The 17,954-nt window shown below is 39.0% G+C and overlaps 1 protein-coding gene across 7 annotated transcripts in view; it reads left to right on the top strand.

The window, feature by feature from the left end:
- The first annotated feature begins 563 nt into the window (after positions 1-563).
- The window catches only part of MAP3K7 (mitogen-activated protein kinase kinase kinase 7), a 48,218-nt gene continuing 30,827 nt past the window's right edge, over positions 564-17,954 (top strand). For 2 of the 7 annotated variants that reach the window (XM_041480437.1, XM_041480436.1), the window contains exons 1-6: positions 577-1,180; positions 12,262-12,372; positions 13,977-14,042; positions 14,948-14,993; positions 15,646-15,784; positions 16,882-17,006. In XM_041480437.1, the coding sequence (XP_041336371.1) occupies positions 1,091-1,180; positions 12,262-12,372; positions 13,977-14,042; positions 14,948-14,993; positions 15,646-15,784; positions 16,882-17,006 (577 nt within the window). In that variant the 5' untranslated portion in view covers positions 577-1,090. Of the gene's footprint in view, positions 1,181-12,261; positions 12,373-13,976; positions 14,043-14,947; positions 14,994-15,645; positions 15,785-16,881; positions 17,007-17,954 lie in introns of all 7 variants that reach the window. The other 5 variants (XM_041480443.1, XM_041480434.1, XM_041480435.1 and 2 more) reach the window with 5 other exon arrangements.

The following is a 17,954-nucleotide window of genomic DNA, read 5'->3' as shown; positions in this document are numbered from 1 at the left end:
AAGCCTTTATTACTATGTGTTTACATCAACCGCTCCATTACCGTCCACTGCACAGCCGCCTTCCTACACACAAGTTTCCTCTGAGAAAGAACCGCTGAAGAGCACAAGGCCTGCCCTCGTCCCAAGACCCCGTAAAACTTCCTGCCCTGGAGAAATATCAACACATATGCAGGGAAAAGGCATGTGCATATATACACATGTGTAGGGGAAAGGCCTGCGCTCCGCACTCGCATGGCGGTAACAAGCAGCCCCGGGATGGGGCCGTGCCCGGCAGCCGCCGGGAACCGGGGGAGTCCCGCCGGACTCTGCCCTCCAGCCCCAGCAGAGAGGCGCGGCAGGGCCCTTCCCGCCGCTCCAAGCCCCGCCAGCAGCTCCCGGCGGGCAGCAGGAACAGGAAGCGGGGCCGGGCAGGGATCGCGGCTGCTCCCCCTGGCGGCAGCGGGCGGCGGGGCGGGGCGGNCGGGGCGGGGCGGGGCGGGGTGGAGCGGGGGCGGTGCCGGCGCCAGGCCGTGGCCCCGCCGCGGCCGCCCGAGAGGCCGCTGCTGTCGGCGCTTCCCCGCCCGCCCCCGCCTGGCGCTCCCTCCCTCCCTTCCTTACTCTTTGACTCCGTCCCTCCCTCCTCGGCTGGGGCAGCAGGAAGCGGCTCTGATGTCAGCGGCGGCGGCCGCGGCGCGGCTCTGAGCGGCTCCCCCACCCCCGCCGCGGCCCCCTCTCCCGCTGCCGCCGCTGGGGCTGGCGGAGGAGCCCGGCTGCGGCCCCGGGGGCGCCGCCTTCTCTCGCCCGGGGACGCGCGGCCGAGGCGGTCCCGAGCTGCGCAGAGGCCGCGGCCTAGGGGAGTCGGCGCGGCGCCCCGCGGGGGTGCGGGGGGGCGCGGGATGCGCAGCGGCGGCGCCGGGGCCTGTGCCCGCCGCCAGTGAGGCCCGAGGCCGCCGCGGATGCGGCCCCGGCGGCGCCTCGGCCAGGCCCGCCCCGACCTGCGCCAGGAACCGCCGCCGAGCCCCGCGTAGCCCCGGCTCCGGCCCTCGGCTGCCCGGTGCCGGACCCTCGCGTAGCCCCAGCCGCCTCTCCTCCCTGCGGTGAAAGAGGAGGCATGTCCGCTGCCGCCTCCGCTGAAATGATTGAAACCCCCCCGGTCCTCAACTTCGAAGAAATCGACTACAAAGAGATCGAGGTGGAAGAGGTGAGTGAGGGTCCCGCCGTCCCCCCTCGCTCCCCGGGCGCGGCCAGCCTGGCCCCCGCCACGCAGACCCCGAGCGCCGCCGGGGCTCTCCTCCCGCCGCCGGCCCTCCGCTGCGGAGGGGTCCGCGGAGGCTTCGCGGGTGCTCCGGGATGCCGCGACCCCCCCCGGTGTACCTGACCGGGGGTTCCGTGCTCCCGTGGATGCTACAGCGGCTGGCACCAGCGAACAAAGGCGGTCTGGCTGGGAGCGGAGGTGCCAGCTTGCTTCTGCCGGCCCTGCTGCTGGATGCCGTACTATGGAGTTTTATTTAAAAGCGATAGATTTATTCAGGACTTTAAAAGTTTCGCCGCCCATTTTGCCACCCACTTTAGTATGGGTGGCAAGCATAGTTGTCAAGAGGGAACTGTTAATTGTAATATTTGTTTTAGATCTCTATTTCTGTATGCCCCTGCTTTCACCTTCTGCCACCAAACTGAGCCATTGTATATATAAGGATCATACCACTCTTAATGATTTGCTAAATTTACTGCTCTGTGAGCTGTAAGGATAAACAGGTGTTTTTTCTTAACATAAGCTAGTGATGTTGCGCTCATAGATATTTAACATTTCTTTTGTGACCTGTGCCTGTTACACAGGAAGTGACATTCAGTTATTGTATAACAAAATTGGAAGGAAGTTTTTCTTATGTGAAATTCACGTAGTGAAATTATTTCAGGTGTACCTTTCATCTGTCTGGAGTTCCTGTGAAAGTATCTAGGTGTGATCTAGGGGAGCTTGTGTGCTTTAATAACAGGCTCAGTAGTCTCTATATACTACAGTGTTGTTTGACTTCCAGAATTACACAAAAATATTTCTGCTGTTTTTTCCTTTGTCACCTGCTAAATTCTCTACAGGCATGAAGTTTCTTCATGTAGATCCATAACAAATTTGATGAGGCCAGCTTGTAGAGTCTGGACCTAACAGGCATCCAACACTGCTGAAACGGTCCCCGTGCTTTTATTTGTAGATTAACATCTTTCTCTTAAAGTAATAATTACCCTGTTTTCCTTTAAAAAGTTTGTGTGGAGATGGAGTTTTGTGTAGTAGCTTTTATAGGTATGACAACCTGCATCTCGGGTTTTTAGAGTAGTTTGCTAGATACTGGTTTGTTCATAATTATCCTACTGGGCTTACATCTCCTGGTTCAGGGACCTTAAAATTTACCGTGGAGCACCAGAGCACCTTCTGCTGTTTTCAGGTAGTGTTGTGGGAACTTTGGCTTTCACCATAGCAGGCACTGGGCACTGGAAATTTTCAGAAGACAGTATATTTCAAAAGATTGCCTTTCTCTCTTTCTGTGAATTTGGCAACCATAAAGATTTTTGTATCTGTAAATCTAGTTGTTCCACCTCCCTTTATGCATTTAACTGTTCTGAAGGTATTTTTTGTTGGTTTTGCAACATTTACGAATAGCTGGGGATCAAATCACATGTTTTGGGAGAAATAGTGCTTCTCACCCAATGAAGAAATTTTAAGCATGTTATCCATTGTAAGAAGGCGCCCAGTGATGGCTCACAGAAGTGAGTACCACATCTGCTGTGTTAGACATAACCCTTTGAATTAATAAAGTGCTATACAAATCTTTAATCCTCACAACACCCTTGGGGAGGTATTAGCAAGGATTGTATTGATGTTTGACGTATAGGAAATGTGGAGCTGCATAGTGTGTAGTTGGTGTAACTAGAGTTTAACATTCTAAGGTTTAGCGCTCAGAGCTTGACTGTGTCCCACACATGTGCCTGGTGCTGGCAGAAACAGGACTGTCAGTACAAAAACATATCTAGAGACAGTGCTGAAGTAGAAATTTGTTTAATGCAGTTGTTGCATTATTCTCACACAGTATCTTCATAGAGATACCAAACTCATGTGGTATAAGCAAGAGAACTCTGATAGTATTGTCTCCATGAAAAAATCTGGTCACAGGTGGCACAGCATTTTGAGTGTACCTGTCCTCCCAGAAGTTATTATAGGCAAAGGGAATACTCTAGTGTTGAACACAGTCTAAATGACATTGCACAGAGGAAGAAATAAGACCTACTTTACAAGAAAACAGATTGATTGGAGATCATACTTAGACCTTGCTTTTCTGAGCTGTGGGTGTTGACCTCTTACTCATGATGCAGTTTCAGCACAGTCAACTTTGTAGTCATAACAAAAAGCACATCCTTACTGAGGATTTTCTGTGCTCTCTCTTTAGACACAGAGGTTTTCAAGGATTTTAAGTGGCTGTAAGATCTCAAAATGGTCATATTTATGCTTGGCAGACTTCAAATGTTTCAAAATGGAGTGTTAAGAGATCTACACTGGAAACTCAACTGCTTTTATAATCATAGCTTTGCTGTTGTATTATCAAGGCTGTCTTGTCAACAGATAGCAGTCCCACTCTGCCACTGGTTTATTAATAGATATTGAAGTTCTGGAATACTTGCAGGCCCAGAGACCTTGCTAATAAATGTGAAATCTATAAGTACACTTTCATTTAGGTTTGTCTGAACTCTACTAAGATAAAAACAAGAATATACCATATTTTGCTTTAGCTGCCATGCACATGACTAACTGTAGTGTTACTTTTCACCAGTCAACCACATCTTCAGAATGCCTTTTTGTTATTTCAGGTGCTTAAAATGAAGTAAACCATAGAGACAATTATTATGAAAGAGTTGGAGTCAAATCAAAATTGATGTGACACAGCAGGAGCATCTTCAAAACTAGAAGGGGAAAAACAACACAAAGCTTTTGTTCAACAGAAGTTGAACAAAAAGCTCTCTATTTCACTATGCAAGTTTTCGATGGTAAAAATGGCTATTTAATTTTTTAGTATTGTATAGAAAAATCATTAGAAACTGAAAAAATAAAATCTAATATAACTGAAATCAAGTCAATAATAAAAAGCCTAATAGCCTTGTTTTAAAATCTCATATTTAAATCTAGAACAACACTCTGGTTGTTTCTTCCCAGGGGAGTTTCCACATCTAAGCTACAAACAGACTTTGGTTTTTAATTGTTCTGGCAGCCTACTCCCTGCCACTCTTTCCTGAAAATTCCACAGGCTTTCTACAGATAACTGGGTAACAGTCCCATACATGACCAAAACACAGACCTCTTCATCACATGATGTGTGTATGCTTGGATTGCACAGCCAGAGGTACATGTCTGGTCATGTATACTGCAACCCTGCCCAGTCACTGCCTGATGTAGACAAGTTAAAAAACTAATGCCATATTTGCATAGTTGCAAGTTACTTTTGGATGGTCTAAATGTAAATTATTTGAAATCTGTTGTTTAATGCTCTACTGGTATATTGTAGTTTACAATAAAGTTTCTTTTCAATGATCTCTTTGGGCAGTAGTTAATTCTAAGAGAATTAGGGTAATGTTTTCTTTGAGATGAAGAGGTAAGCTTTACAAATATTTATTTTAGAAAATTTACTTAAGGTCCCAGCAACTAAGGAGATGCGATTTATAGTATATACACCTATCTTAGATATTTTTGAAATAGTTGATTAATTTCATTAACTGAGTAGTGTGCTGAGAACTACATGTGTTCCTTCAGTTCTGGAGCAAAGCAGTTCAGAGGCAAGAGAATGAGCAATTGAAGTTGCCAGCAAGGCAACTGGGTTTTGCTCCCCTTTATATAGTTAACTTTTAAAAAGTTAGTGCGATACAGTGTCTGATTATGTCCATTACAAGGTAAAGCAGATTTGTGTGAGCTGCTGTTGTACATGGAGCTGTTACTACCTCCATTGTTTCTGTGTCCTGGGGATCATCCCCACTTGTAGAGTACCAGCCTGAAAAATTGGAAGAAATTTGGAGAAGAACAAGGTGTGATTTGAGATCTGAACAGCGTTATTGGATATCTGACATAAGTACAGAAGGATTGATTCTCAAGAACCAAGGGTGGTAGTTAGAAATTAATTTGAACTCAGTCAAATTTCTCAGCCTTTTTCAGTAAGACTTCAAGGTGCAAAGCTGGATATTCAAAAACAAAGGCAAAAAATAAGTACATGGTGAAAACATATGCCAGTGTTTTCTCTGATTTTACTCTAAATACATTTCTGGATTAATTCAAATAACTACTTAAATGTAGTTTAGTTGCACCAATAGAAGATTCTCTTCATTCATTTATATAAGAAAATAGCCAAAATATCAGCTGGGGTGTGAATTTATAACAGAAATTATGCAACATCTATTCCATGTGGATGAAATTTACTGTGCAGTGAGTTAGGAGATAGCTAATAAGCTAGTTAAATTCTTAATGTGGCCCTTTACACTCATTTCTTGCAGATTTACACTCATTGCATGCAGATACGTGCAGTGAATCAGTTTGTGTCCTATAAAAGAGACTCATACTTCATAAAGAATATATGGGAAAGAAACCTCACAGATCTTCTTGTTCCAGTGATGAAACCAAGATCCATATTTATGAGATAATAATGCAGTTCTAGGTCTAATACTTTTCCCTAAGAACAAAACTAAAACAACAGACTAAGTTTCATGTGTCCCTTATTTGTTCCACCCAGTGGATTGTTACCAGTGTTTTACTAATTGCAGAATACTTGTTTGTTTTCAGGTTTTTTTTTTCCAAAGACCAGTAATTCTAGACAGTGCCAGCCCAGAGAGCTCATGTTAGAGTCCTGCACTCTAAGTGCCTCCTTATCCAACATCTTGTTTCTAAAACAATAATTCACTCTCTGGGCTGCTCTAACAGAACAAATTGATTCATACTAGAGCATCAGACAGTTGTTTTGTTAATGTTTTTTAATTGCCATTAATTAAAATTAGTTCAGTTCTCGAGACAGATGTATGAAATAAAATGAAATGAATGAAATGTATGAAAAAGGTTTTCAATATGTGATAATCCGGAATGAATGTATAACTTGATAAACTGTTATCTTTGAGATGCATGCGTTTCTTGGAATGACTTGAGCTGTCAAAATGCAGGGAGGGTTGGTTGCATGTTCAGAGCAAAGGAAGAATTTCTGGAAACAGTTTTCAAGAGCAGGCTGGATGGGATTCTGAGTAACCTGGTCTAGTGGAAGGTGTCCCTGCCCATGATGAGGGGTTGGAACTAGATTTTGTTTGAGGTCCCTTCCAACCCAAACCATTTTATGATTCTATAATTTCATGAACATGTATGATGATACTTTGATTCTTCATAAATGTGTTCTAAAGAAGCTGAAAAGATAATTAGTTCTTAGAACTAAATTCAGACAGACAAGCCACTGAATGAAAACTGTACAGTGTTATACAGCTCTAACAGATGAAACCCTAGATAGGGACCAACTATATGAGTTTGTCAAACAGAACTTGCCTATATTAAGAATCTAAGTTGATTTTAATAACCAGTTTCTTTCAGGAAGAAATATTTTTTTCCTACAGTGTTTTGCATGACTTCTAAGTTCAAACTTGGAAACTAAATCTAAACTAAATTACTTAGTTTACTTCAAATTAGTAGGATTGCTTCCAGGGGTTTTTGGGGTGGGGGAGTGGAGAGGATTTGGAGGTTTCTTCGTTGCTGTAGGAATCCCAGAAAGGAAAAGCAACATTTAGAGTTGTGCTGACAGTAGTACAAATAAACTTAACCAGTCAAAGAACATAGCTGTAAGAATTAGCAGATAGATCTGAACTCCTTCCTAAAAGTGCTACCAGGGTATTGGCCACAGTCATTCGTGGCACGGGGCCGATTTGCTTCAACCTACTTAATAAAGCATAGCACACACAGAGGAACCAAAGCTGGAATTTGACGCTGGTTGAATGAATGATAGAAAGTGTAGGAATATAATTTTAGAAGCTCTAAACTGTTGTTCATGGCTTCTTTGGCACTTTTTTTTTTTAAATTTATGCAGCATGTGCCATACATTTCACATATGTGAAAAATGGAAAATATTAGTATACTTTATTGGTGCTGCTGGAGCTCTGGTAGGCAGAGAGAATAGAAGCAACTGGATTTTAAAATGTGAATCTATCTTTTTTGTGTTTTTTAGAACACATTATAGAACATTTATTTTACTCTATCTCCTGTAGTCTCTGGAGCTTGAGAGATCCAAACATTCAGTTTTTGTACATCCCATTTCATTAGCAAATATACCAGTAAACAAAGCAATATAGATATTAAAGATAACTTAAAGCCTTTTGTCATTTTGGAAGCACGGGTTTTGTTGGGTTTCTGTTGTTGGATTTTTGTAACTGCTTGTCTTGTTTCCCAAAATCGTAAATGAGCATGTCATGCAGTAGATACTGCAAATTACGAAGTCAGTTCTCTAAAGAATACTACCTCTGATAACCAGGGAGCTATTATATTTTATTGCTGTCTTATATATCCAGCAAGTTTTTTTTTAGAAAGAAAAGCACTAGGTATCCAGCATGCAGAGCTACCTTACATGGAAACTTTATGGGCAAAGAGAAAAACTTTGCATTTTTATGGTTTTGAGTTAACAGAAAACTTGTGGAGTTAATGCAAAGTTGAAATTAATTCTTCCAAAGTTTTGACATTTGCTAGGGAATTGTGGTGCATCTGAATAAATAGAGATGCATTTTTCTTTTTTTACTGGGGGAGGGGAAATTTTTGGTCACATCCCTTAGGACAAAATACATCCTTAAGCTCTTAGCATATCTGCAGTCTCTATTTCCTGCATGATTTCTAGTCTACATAACTTACCAGTCAGTATAGTCTACATACTTACAAGTCAGTATCATGTATCTTTGTTTATGTACAGCATTTGATACTATTTGTACACAGAGACAGAGGTAATGCTTGTTCCAGGGTTCTTGTATGGTTCATATTCTTTAAATAAGACTCTAAATACATTATCTGGAAAACATGCAAGTGGCACTGTCCTTCACCATGTCACTTTGTCACATGTATGTCACAAAATGTAACTTTTTACTGGTATGTATTTTGCTGGTAGAATAATAAATTTTAATACAGTTTTAAATCTTTGAACCTCTTTAAGTATTACTTCCAGTTTAAAATGGTTTTGTGCCATGTACCAAGTGGTTTTTGACAAACTTAATTCTCTTCTGTGATAAAGGTAGAAGCAGACATGTCCTTACTCTATTTCTAAATGTTTCATCTACCCTATATCTCCCTTTTTTCTCCTAGAAGATATTTAAAGGAACAGAATCTTTTACCAAAAGAATGTGTTTATTTTTAGATCATTTTCCAAATAAACACAGTGCTACGGTTCAACTGCTGTTTATTGATTTGTTGTGTCAATAGTTCCATTAACTGTGCTTCATATAATTCTGAATATGCGCTATTGCCCAAACATATGGTGTGGCAGCAGCAGCAGGGGACAAGAAGGAATGAGCATGAAGAAACTAAAGTTCAGGCAGTGCCTCCCTCCTGTGGTATTAAGTTACTTAGTTCCAGCACGAGGTGCTGAAGGAAACTACATAGTGTTTAAACAGTTCTGACAATATCTAAGGCTTACTCCCTTAAAGAATAAATTTAAGGGAAGAAAATTATATGTAAATGGACTCCACCACAAGCTGCATTCTGTTGATTATAAAGGGGTTTTTGCTATGAGTAAAGTACTTTTTCCAGATTAAGTAGGAAAAACACACTTGAGTTTTCACACATGGGAAGCTTCAATTTGTATTTGATCCGTCATTGTTTCTGATGGTTGCTCCTTTCATGTGCCATCCAAGAGCCTGAGCTGCTTTAATGGAGGATCAGCTCTTCTGTTTTCCCTGTATCCTAGGTAAATATTCACTGCATTCATGTCCTCTTCTCAAGTTCAACCTTCTGCCTAAGCAGGCACCAAGTCACTGATAAATTGTTATGAAACCTTGACTGCATAACCATTTATCAAGCTATTTTCACCAATAATAATTACCTGATGGTCTCACAGCTTTCTATTACGTAATTAGGATTTAGATTGCCTGGTAAACTCTTCCTCTTGGTGCGCAACACTGATTTTATTTTTTTTTTTCCCCAGTCATCAGTGGGACTTCTTAAAGTACATCTAATTCTTGGAATTTATTCCACTTTTCAGCTAAAACCCGAATATTGTGATATTCATGGCTCAGTGTAAAACACTACATGGGGCAGTATACTTGTTTCTGTGAATTTCTTCATTCAGTAGAAACATTGTTAAAAAACACAACAGCATTAAAAAATAGCGATTTCTTTAGTATATTGAAAGTACACATACCAGTTCTCAGGATGAAACATGCAAATAGTCATGAATTTATCTGCAGGGGATGCAGGGGAGCAGTATGCATTTATATTGACTTATGAGAATAATTTAACCATGTGGAATCACATGGAAGAGATACATGGGCTTTCTTTTTTTTTGTTATACATCTCAAAAATAAAAATATATAATGTATAAAAATATATGTAGTATGTATTGCTTATTCATAATAGCAAAATCATATACATAATACATATAGTGTATTTGTACATATGGACATACACAAGTCTTTTCAGCACGGAAAGATACGACTAGAAAAAAAGTAAGCCTGACCCATCACAAACTGTTGTGATTCAGGCTAAGTGGAAAAAAAAGTCAAATTACTTCATTAATTTTTGAGACCCATCTTTTAACTTACATATATGCACTGTTTTCAAATCACTCTTTTTGTTTCTGTCACTGGATTAAATGTAACAAAGTTGTAGTTGAAAACTCTGAAAACATGTGAGAAAATGTATATTAAGAAAAGGAACCTTCTAAAAGGTGTCTCACAGGGGCTTGAACCATAAGACCAATTGTATCCACCTAGGAGAATTCATTATATGCCCATCTCCTTTTTCCTAAGCCGAAAGGGAGAGTTCTTCCCTCTCACTTGGGCAACCCTGTTTGGATTCCTTCACAGTGTAGGGGAGCAGCAGATGTGGAACTGTATTGCTGCTGCTAATACTCTTCGTCCTTCACAAGCTGCTCTGTAGTATCCTTCTCTCATTAAGGATATGTCCTTAGTATTTCCCAGGTGCTTGCACAGTGCATTTTTATGTGATCATTAATCACCATTTCTGTGAAATGCAGGCTTAGAGCACACACACCAACTGATGAGATTTTCCTTATTCTGTAGGTCTGGTCATGTGCCATACAAGGTGGGTAAGGGCTTTGTAATGGACAGCTTTTGCAGCAGTAGAAGGCAGGGGGGCTGCCAACCCATAGAAAATGAGCAATTTTATTCAAAACATGGTCTGAAAGAAAAGGAAATAACAAGGAAGACTGTTCAGGACTTCTATGTCTTTCAGTGACTCATTGTTTCCAATTTGTTTATATGTACTATTTTTGTAGGCTGCTCATCTATCATTCATGGCTTGGTGTTTCCAACCTCACGTGTGGAATACAAGAAAATAGTGTGTGTCACATCAGGACAAGATGTAACAAGGCAACACAAAGCACAAGGCACTTTGGCTGGGGGATGAGGTTGCAATCAACAGGTTCTGTTCTTTAATGGAGCATAATTGGACATGTTCTGTGCATGTCCTGTGCATGTCTTACCACAGACTCAGTCTGTGAACCACTGTTGTGGAAAGTAAACATGAGATAGCAGGAACTCCTGGAAGGCTAAGTGCATGCTGTAATGTAAAAGAGAGAAATATTTCTTACATAATAAGGAAACCAGAAGAAGAAAGTGCCATTGATCACCATGGCTGTTAGGGACTGTCTCTTATATCCACATGAAACTTCTAAGAAATATTAAGCATAATTTCCCTTTTTTGATCTTCCTTAATGCAAGATCTTGATGGGGTTTTCTTAACTTATATTTTTCATCTCTTCAAATTGAGGCCTTGATTGCAGACGTTCTCATATCCATCATGACAGTTTAGCAGGTCTTGAGTTGTGCATCTGTAGCCCTTTCCATCCCATTCCCAGGGGAAATCAGTTGTATTATTTATTTATTTGGAAAGCATATATTAAGAACCTAACCTAAGGATTACGTAAATGTTAGCCCCTTGTTTCTCCACCATCTTCCCTGTCTTGCATTTTTTGGATTTGGAGGAGCTCCTTTTCCTTTTGTGCCTGTGTGTGCCTTAGGTTTCCTCCTCCTCATTTTCTTTTGAGCATATGAGTAACAAAGCACTTGTCTGTGCTTTCCTGTAGTGGCTGCAGTCACTGTTTTGGCACCACCTTCATTTCAATTTTGCATCTCACATACATATTTTGTCATTATTCCTATATGTTGCCATTTTTCCTCTGAAGAACAATTAAAATAAGTGGATTTTCAGTTAAACATCATGTGTACACCAGTAGCTGCAAGTGACCTTCTTTCGATCCTGCTTACATTCCTATGCTTGGTTTCAAAGAGCTGCTCTAAATAATGCTGGTGTTAGAACTTCTTCACAGAAAATGTTAAGGATTACTTGAACACTGTAGAATGCAGAAGCAGCTACTACTGCTTTTGCAAAGTTACAGTGAAGAGTTATGACTCTTGTCTGGGGTTGTTTTTTTCCATAGTTTTAGGCAATGTTAATTCCAAATAAGCTAGAAAGCAGACTTCGACAGAAATAGGGAAAACTTCCTTCATAGACACTTTTTTTGAGGACTTGAAAGATAATTTACTGGTATCACACTCTTGAGTCATCTGTGAGAAAATGAACTGGTGACGTTGAGCACACGGAACATCTCATCCCATTTCATCATGGTCCTGTGCAGTTGTGTATGCATTTAAATTTCAGAAGTCCTAATTCCTGTTTTTTAGCAAGAATAAACAAATACAGCAGATAGATGTGATTTCAGGGGTGAAACCTAAAAATAAAATTAAAAATTGGTTTCATTCCTCTGATTTTCTTCTGAGCAAATCTTGTTCTAAATAATGGAGTTTATACTTTTCTGAGATACTGTCACTGCACATTAATAATAAAATTTTTTGTATGTATTTTCCCATTCTTGTCTAAATGATCTCTTGAGCAAGCTTAGCTAAGACCAGTTATGCTTTGGTGGCATAGTATTCAATTCCTCTTGCAAAACTCGAGCCTGGGCATCTTCAGTTTTCTAAATTAAATTTCTTTTCTGCTTGTGAAGTTCTACACAGTGAATAAAACTGTTTCAGATTTTAACTCCAGTGTTTTATATTTTGTTCTAGGTTGTTGGAAGAGGAGCCTTTGGTGTGGTCTGCAAGGCAAAATGGCGAGCTAAAGATGTAGCCATTAAACAGATAGAAAGTGAATCTGAAAGAAAAGCCTTCATTGTAGAGGTACAGTACGTTTGATGGAAAATATGGAGTTTGGTAGAGCTTTTTTCCTGAAATTCATGGGTGCACTCAGTGTACTAAAAGCTATGTCTTTATCACAAGATAAATGCTGCCTGCGGTACCCAGTTCAGGCCTGGACCCTTGTCTTGCAGAACAGGAGACCTGTCAAAGCACATTGCAGCTCCTTTAGTTTGCTTCTCATAAAATCTGAAAAGCAAGAGTGTGGGAGAGACAAGGGCACACAAGTAGGGAAATAACAGTTCTTAGATTCTGTCCCAGTGTGAAGTCAGGGTACAGCTGGAATACCCACCAAAGCCTTGAAGCAGATTAACACTTCCAGGGGCCACAGCATAGGTTCTCCAGTACAATCGGGTTGATATTTGAAACTGCTTCTGAGTTTTTTCAGCAGTTCTAATAATTTGATTAATTTTTTTTCTTCTATGCAAGTACATTGCTACCTTAAAGGCAATCACTGTTTTCATTCAATGTCTGCTTATTTAAAAAATGTCTTGAGTAGTTCAGATATATTGATAAACTTCCCAAGATACATAATATTTTCTAGAATCAAAAGCTTAATTTAAATTACATATATTGTGACATGCTGCTTAGTATTTATTCAGTTATAGCTTAGAATGTTCAGGATACACAAAATATGTTAAAAATAAAACTCTTTAAATTTAGAACTAACTCTAATAAAATGTGACACACTAAAGGGCTGAAAAAAACCATGTTTGTAGTAGGCCTTTCTGTAAATATTTATATGTTGTTCATTATGATGGAAAGTTTTTAAGGTTATTAATCTGGGTCTGGTTTAACACTGAGTAAATCTCATCAGTCTCCTGGGATTTTTGTGTTCGAAAGAGATTTGAGTAGATAATCCCAGAAATGCTTCAGTAATTACTGCTATTTGGGAAACCCTGCTCAGTGTAAGCATCAGTTGAAATATTTCATTCTGATTTTTTAGATCTTCTGAAGTGTATAGAAAAAATAGCATTTGCTCCAAAGACAGCATAAAGTACTTCAGCAGTCTATGTACAGGGGAAAAAATTCCTTCTTGCTTGCTTCTACTGTGTACTAGTGAAAAAATCCTAATGCAAAAAAGTGCAATTGTCAGTACAAATAGGTTCTTGGAACTATGTAATTCTAATATTAAATTATTTTATGGGGTTGTGGGCTTGGGGACTTTAGAACTTTTGTCCTCTATATTGTCAAAACAGACAGTATGATTCTGATTCTTTTAATTTAATCAGACAATTTTTATGTAGTCCCAAAATTGAAGGCTTCAGGAAGAGCACCAAATCTATAGACGTCATAGTTGCACAGTGCTTGTGTCTTGAGTGACTTTACTATAGCCTGACAAAAATACTTTCTTTAAAGATAATTTCACTAAACTTTCTTTTAAAATACATGTCCAGTTTGACACAAACCTGATTACATAAATTAAATTGCAAAGAGTGACATGAATCTTGTAATTCGTAAAATCACCATCTGGAGTTATGCAGACATAGAAAACTGTACTTGCTGTTGTGGTGTATTATTTTTAGCTATGAAAACAAAGCATCAGCCTTTTTTTCCTGTGGTTTGGAACTGTGTGATTTGTATTGCAGCTTCGACAACTGTCACGGGTAAACCATCCCAATATTGTCAAGTTGTATGGAGCCTGCCTAAACCCAGTAAGTTACAGCTTATGTCAGTATGACAAAAGGTAACTAGCTTAACATATGCAAGCACCAATGCACAGAACATGTATTTTATGTGAAAAATGTATATTTTATATATTTTTCATGTTTTAGCCATAATAAGGAAATATACAGATATGTAGGTTGGTTGATATTTTCAGGTATTTGTTTTTCCTTTCTACTGCTATAAAAAATTAATTCTTTCAAGAACACCCCAAATCTCTTTCTCAACACCAGTTATACTTCAGTTTGTCAAAATGGCATCTAGTGTATTACATAATGTAATTACATTCATATCTGCAGACCTGTTAATTGCAAATCAATACAAAAAGAAATACAGTGTTAAGACATGATTGTGTCTTGTAAATCAGCTCCTATTTTCATACATGTAATTTTCAGGATTTTCTTGATTTATGCCACAGCTGCAAAAAGTCTCACAAATTCTCTAAGCAGGAAAGAGGGTACTGTGACAGAACAGATGTATCCTTAGCTAATTCTTGTATGGACTATTTAATTGTTTAAAATAATGCTGCACCCCTTTTCTTTCTTTGTACTAGTGAAATTCTTCTGGCATAATATTTAACAAAATTTTTTTTGTAAACCACTAAAGGAATAAAGTAAAGGACAATGAATTGCAGTTGGAAGACAGTATTTGCTTTTTAAGTCTGAGGAGGAGGGAGGTCTTTCTTTTATTTTCTAACTTCCAGTGACAACTAAGTGTAAAACTGATTTTTCTTACATGCAAATACATACATTTCAAACTGACTGATGTATTTTCCATTAGCTTAGGTATGGAGGCTTTGCAGTTGCTCTCAAAGAACTTCCCTTTCAGTTTACAAGAGCAATTTTCTGCCTCTGCATTGAAAATATGTCTATTTTTTGTCCCCTTCCCCCCAAAGGTGTGTCTTGTTATGGAGTATGCTGAAGGAGGTTCTCTATACAATGGTGAGTATCATTTCAACTTCCTGGAGTTAAAGTGCTAGTATTAGGGCAAACATGTAAACTACAAGTTGTTTCATAAATATGTCTCCATTCTTGGAGCTATTCAGAAGCCACCTGAACACGGTCCAGGGCAAACAGCTGGAGGTGGCCTGCTTGACCTGCTTGGTGAACTTGCAGAGGTCTCTTCCAACTATTATGTGGTTCTTTGAAATTCTTTAAAAATTTTAAAGAGAAGGGAGTGTGCCTTTTAAAACCTCTTTTCGGTTCACTGGTTTGTTCTTGATAGCAGTTTCTTGTATTTTATACAAGTAGTGTAAGGCTTTCCAGTGGAACATCTGAAAACATTCTTCCTTAGTTTGTAAATTCCCTGGGCATTTGTTTAACACAGACTTTACCAGGGATAGCTGAGAACAAGCAACACTTTTCATATTGGATTTTAACATAAATGATTATGGAAAATGTACTTTAAAAATGGGAAGTATTTTGACATTTCTGTTATTTTAACAGTCTGCAGAAAGGTATTTTTAGTTGCAGTAATGAGGTGTTGGTGATTATTTAGATTCCATAGAGCTTTCTGGCTGGTATTTTGTTAACTCCATTGTATCTGTTGTAATATGCAATAAAGTTCTTTTTAGTTTGTGCCTTTGTTTTGCAGTGTTGCATGGTGCTGAACCTCTGCCTCATTATACTGCTGCACATGCCATGAGTTGGTGTTTACAGTGTTCCCAAGGAGTGGCATATCTCCACAGTATGAAACCAAAGGCTCTAATTCACAGAGACCTGAAACCACCAAAGTAGGTTTAGAGTTCATTTTTCATATTTTATTACAAATGGTATTTAAGATCATTTACAATAATTTTATTGCATTTAAAATAAATATCTTTAATTGGTACTAACTTTTAGATGTACTGTATTCCAAGTGAAAGCTGTGCATTTGAAACTTCAGTTGCAGAATGATGATTTATGATACAGAAAATTAACTGTATTCAGTTACTTTCTGTTCAGCTAGAAAAATACCCTGCTCCTGCCCTGCATCATGGAAGAGGATTTTATTAGGAATAAAATGCTTCTTATCAGAGGCATTTAAAATCTTCCAGTTTTGGAATGATTGTGGTGTTCAGTAAGAGAACATTGATGGGGGGTTGATTGGTTGTAATGTCATATTTAATCTGTTGCATTAGAGCTCTTTAGCCACATGGCCATCCTACTTTATCCCCTCCTTCTGCCCGTTCCAATACCCCTGCCAGAAGCTCCCATCACTTTCCGCCAAAACAAAATCTAATAGTTTCCTACCCAGTCAGTTTGTTATCCAGCTCATTTTACAGCTTCAGATCTGGCTCCACAGATTAGATAGAAACAGATATCTGAGGATCAGCAGAATCATCCCTTTTTGGTGGTAATCTGCAGAAATTACCAGGTAAAATATAACATGAAGCCGCAATTTAAATCTTTAGTTCTTTCTTGTATTCCCCAGTTTTGATTTAGAGGGTTCACATGTAACTTCAAGTGCTTCCATTTAAATAAATACCTTGACTGACATTGGTGGGAGTCTTGATTGCTCTTCTTTTGGTAAAATTGTTACAGCACTTGTTGGTTTTCAGCCCCTGGCATCTGAAAGTCTACTTTTGTCAGTATATGCTTAGTGGTTTACTGTAGCTAAAGATATTTATTTAAGATCTAGCATGTAGAAATATTAATAAATTACATAATATATTGGGTTACTTTAAAATATGTAATATGTTCACATTAGACACAAATGACCTTCTGTATTTCCTAGATTATAAAACAAAGCCCTGAAATACAAAGCCTAAGATATTCTCCTGTATTAGAATAATAGTTGTTGGGACTTAAAAAAAAAAAGTGGTTTAACATCCTTTTTCTTCTTTGACAGTTTGCTCTTGGTAGCTGGGGGGACAGTTCTAAAAATCTGTGACTTTGGTACAGCCTGTGATATTCAAACACACATGACCAACAACAAAGGAAGTGCTGCTTGGATGGCACCTGAAGTTTTTGAAGGTAATAAAAATTCAGTGTTAATATTACATTTTTTTATAAGGATGCAACTGTTAATTAATGTAGTGTAAGAATAAGAGCATCGTGTAGTCTTCAAAATAAAGTTTACTAAGGTTGCGGTAACAACTGAAAGAGTTTTGGCAGAAGTCTAACATTTTCTTAAAAATCTCTACAAGTGTATATTGTCAAATAATTGTACAGAGGTTTGAAGAACAGCACTGACCCAATTCTCTCATGTTATTATTAGATATTTAATTACGTGAAGATGTAGAACCTTTATTTGTCATTGCTGAGATTTGCATAAGGAGTACCTTTAGACAGCTGCAGTTCCTTATTTTGTAAGTCAGTAAAATACAGCCAGAGGGCTCTTTCCCCACAGTTTTGCTGTTTCTAAGATTCTTAAATAATTTCAAACTCTTCTGTCATTTAAATACACTGTCACTACTTTCACTCCCTACTCTGATTAGCTTTTAACTTTAGAATTTCCCTGTTAGAGTCTCTAAATTGAAGATAATTGCTTTCTTTTTTCATCCCCCACTTTCTTGTAACTCCCATCTTCATCTGCTTTTTGTGTAATCTAGAGATTTGATGTACTTCCTCTTTCCTACATACTGAGGAACTTGTTAATAGCAGTTAATTTGGTTAAGTAGAAAAACAAGCTATTTCTTGGAGTGTAATTGGGGAAGACTGATGATACTTGATAATTAGATACCTATAATTGCTGCATGATTATCAAAGAAATAAACACATAGATATTAAATTGTAGATTAAACACCTTTTAATCTGTCTGTACCTTAATTATCAATGCAATTTAGCAATGGTCTGGAAAAGTCATCCTCCTGTTTTAGGAAGCAGGTGTCCTTGATTTGATATATTTGGCAAGTGCCTGTGTGCAGCAGTGGTTTCTCAGATTCTGGATCCAGGTGGCCTCTTTTCTTTTTACTGTCCTTA

This window comes from Pyrgilauda ruficollis, unplaced genomic scaffold (assembly GCF_017590135.1).
Source record: "Pyrgilauda ruficollis isolate IOZ18807 unplaced genomic scaffold, ASM1759013v1 scaffold51, whole genome shotgun sequence".
NCBI classification, from domain to species: domain Eukaryota; kingdom Metazoa; phylum Chordata; class Aves; order Passeriformes; family Passeridae; genus Pyrgilauda; species Pyrgilauda ruficollis.
Note: the sequence above shows the minus strand (reverse complement) of the source record. Positions and strands in the feature narration are given on the sequence as shown.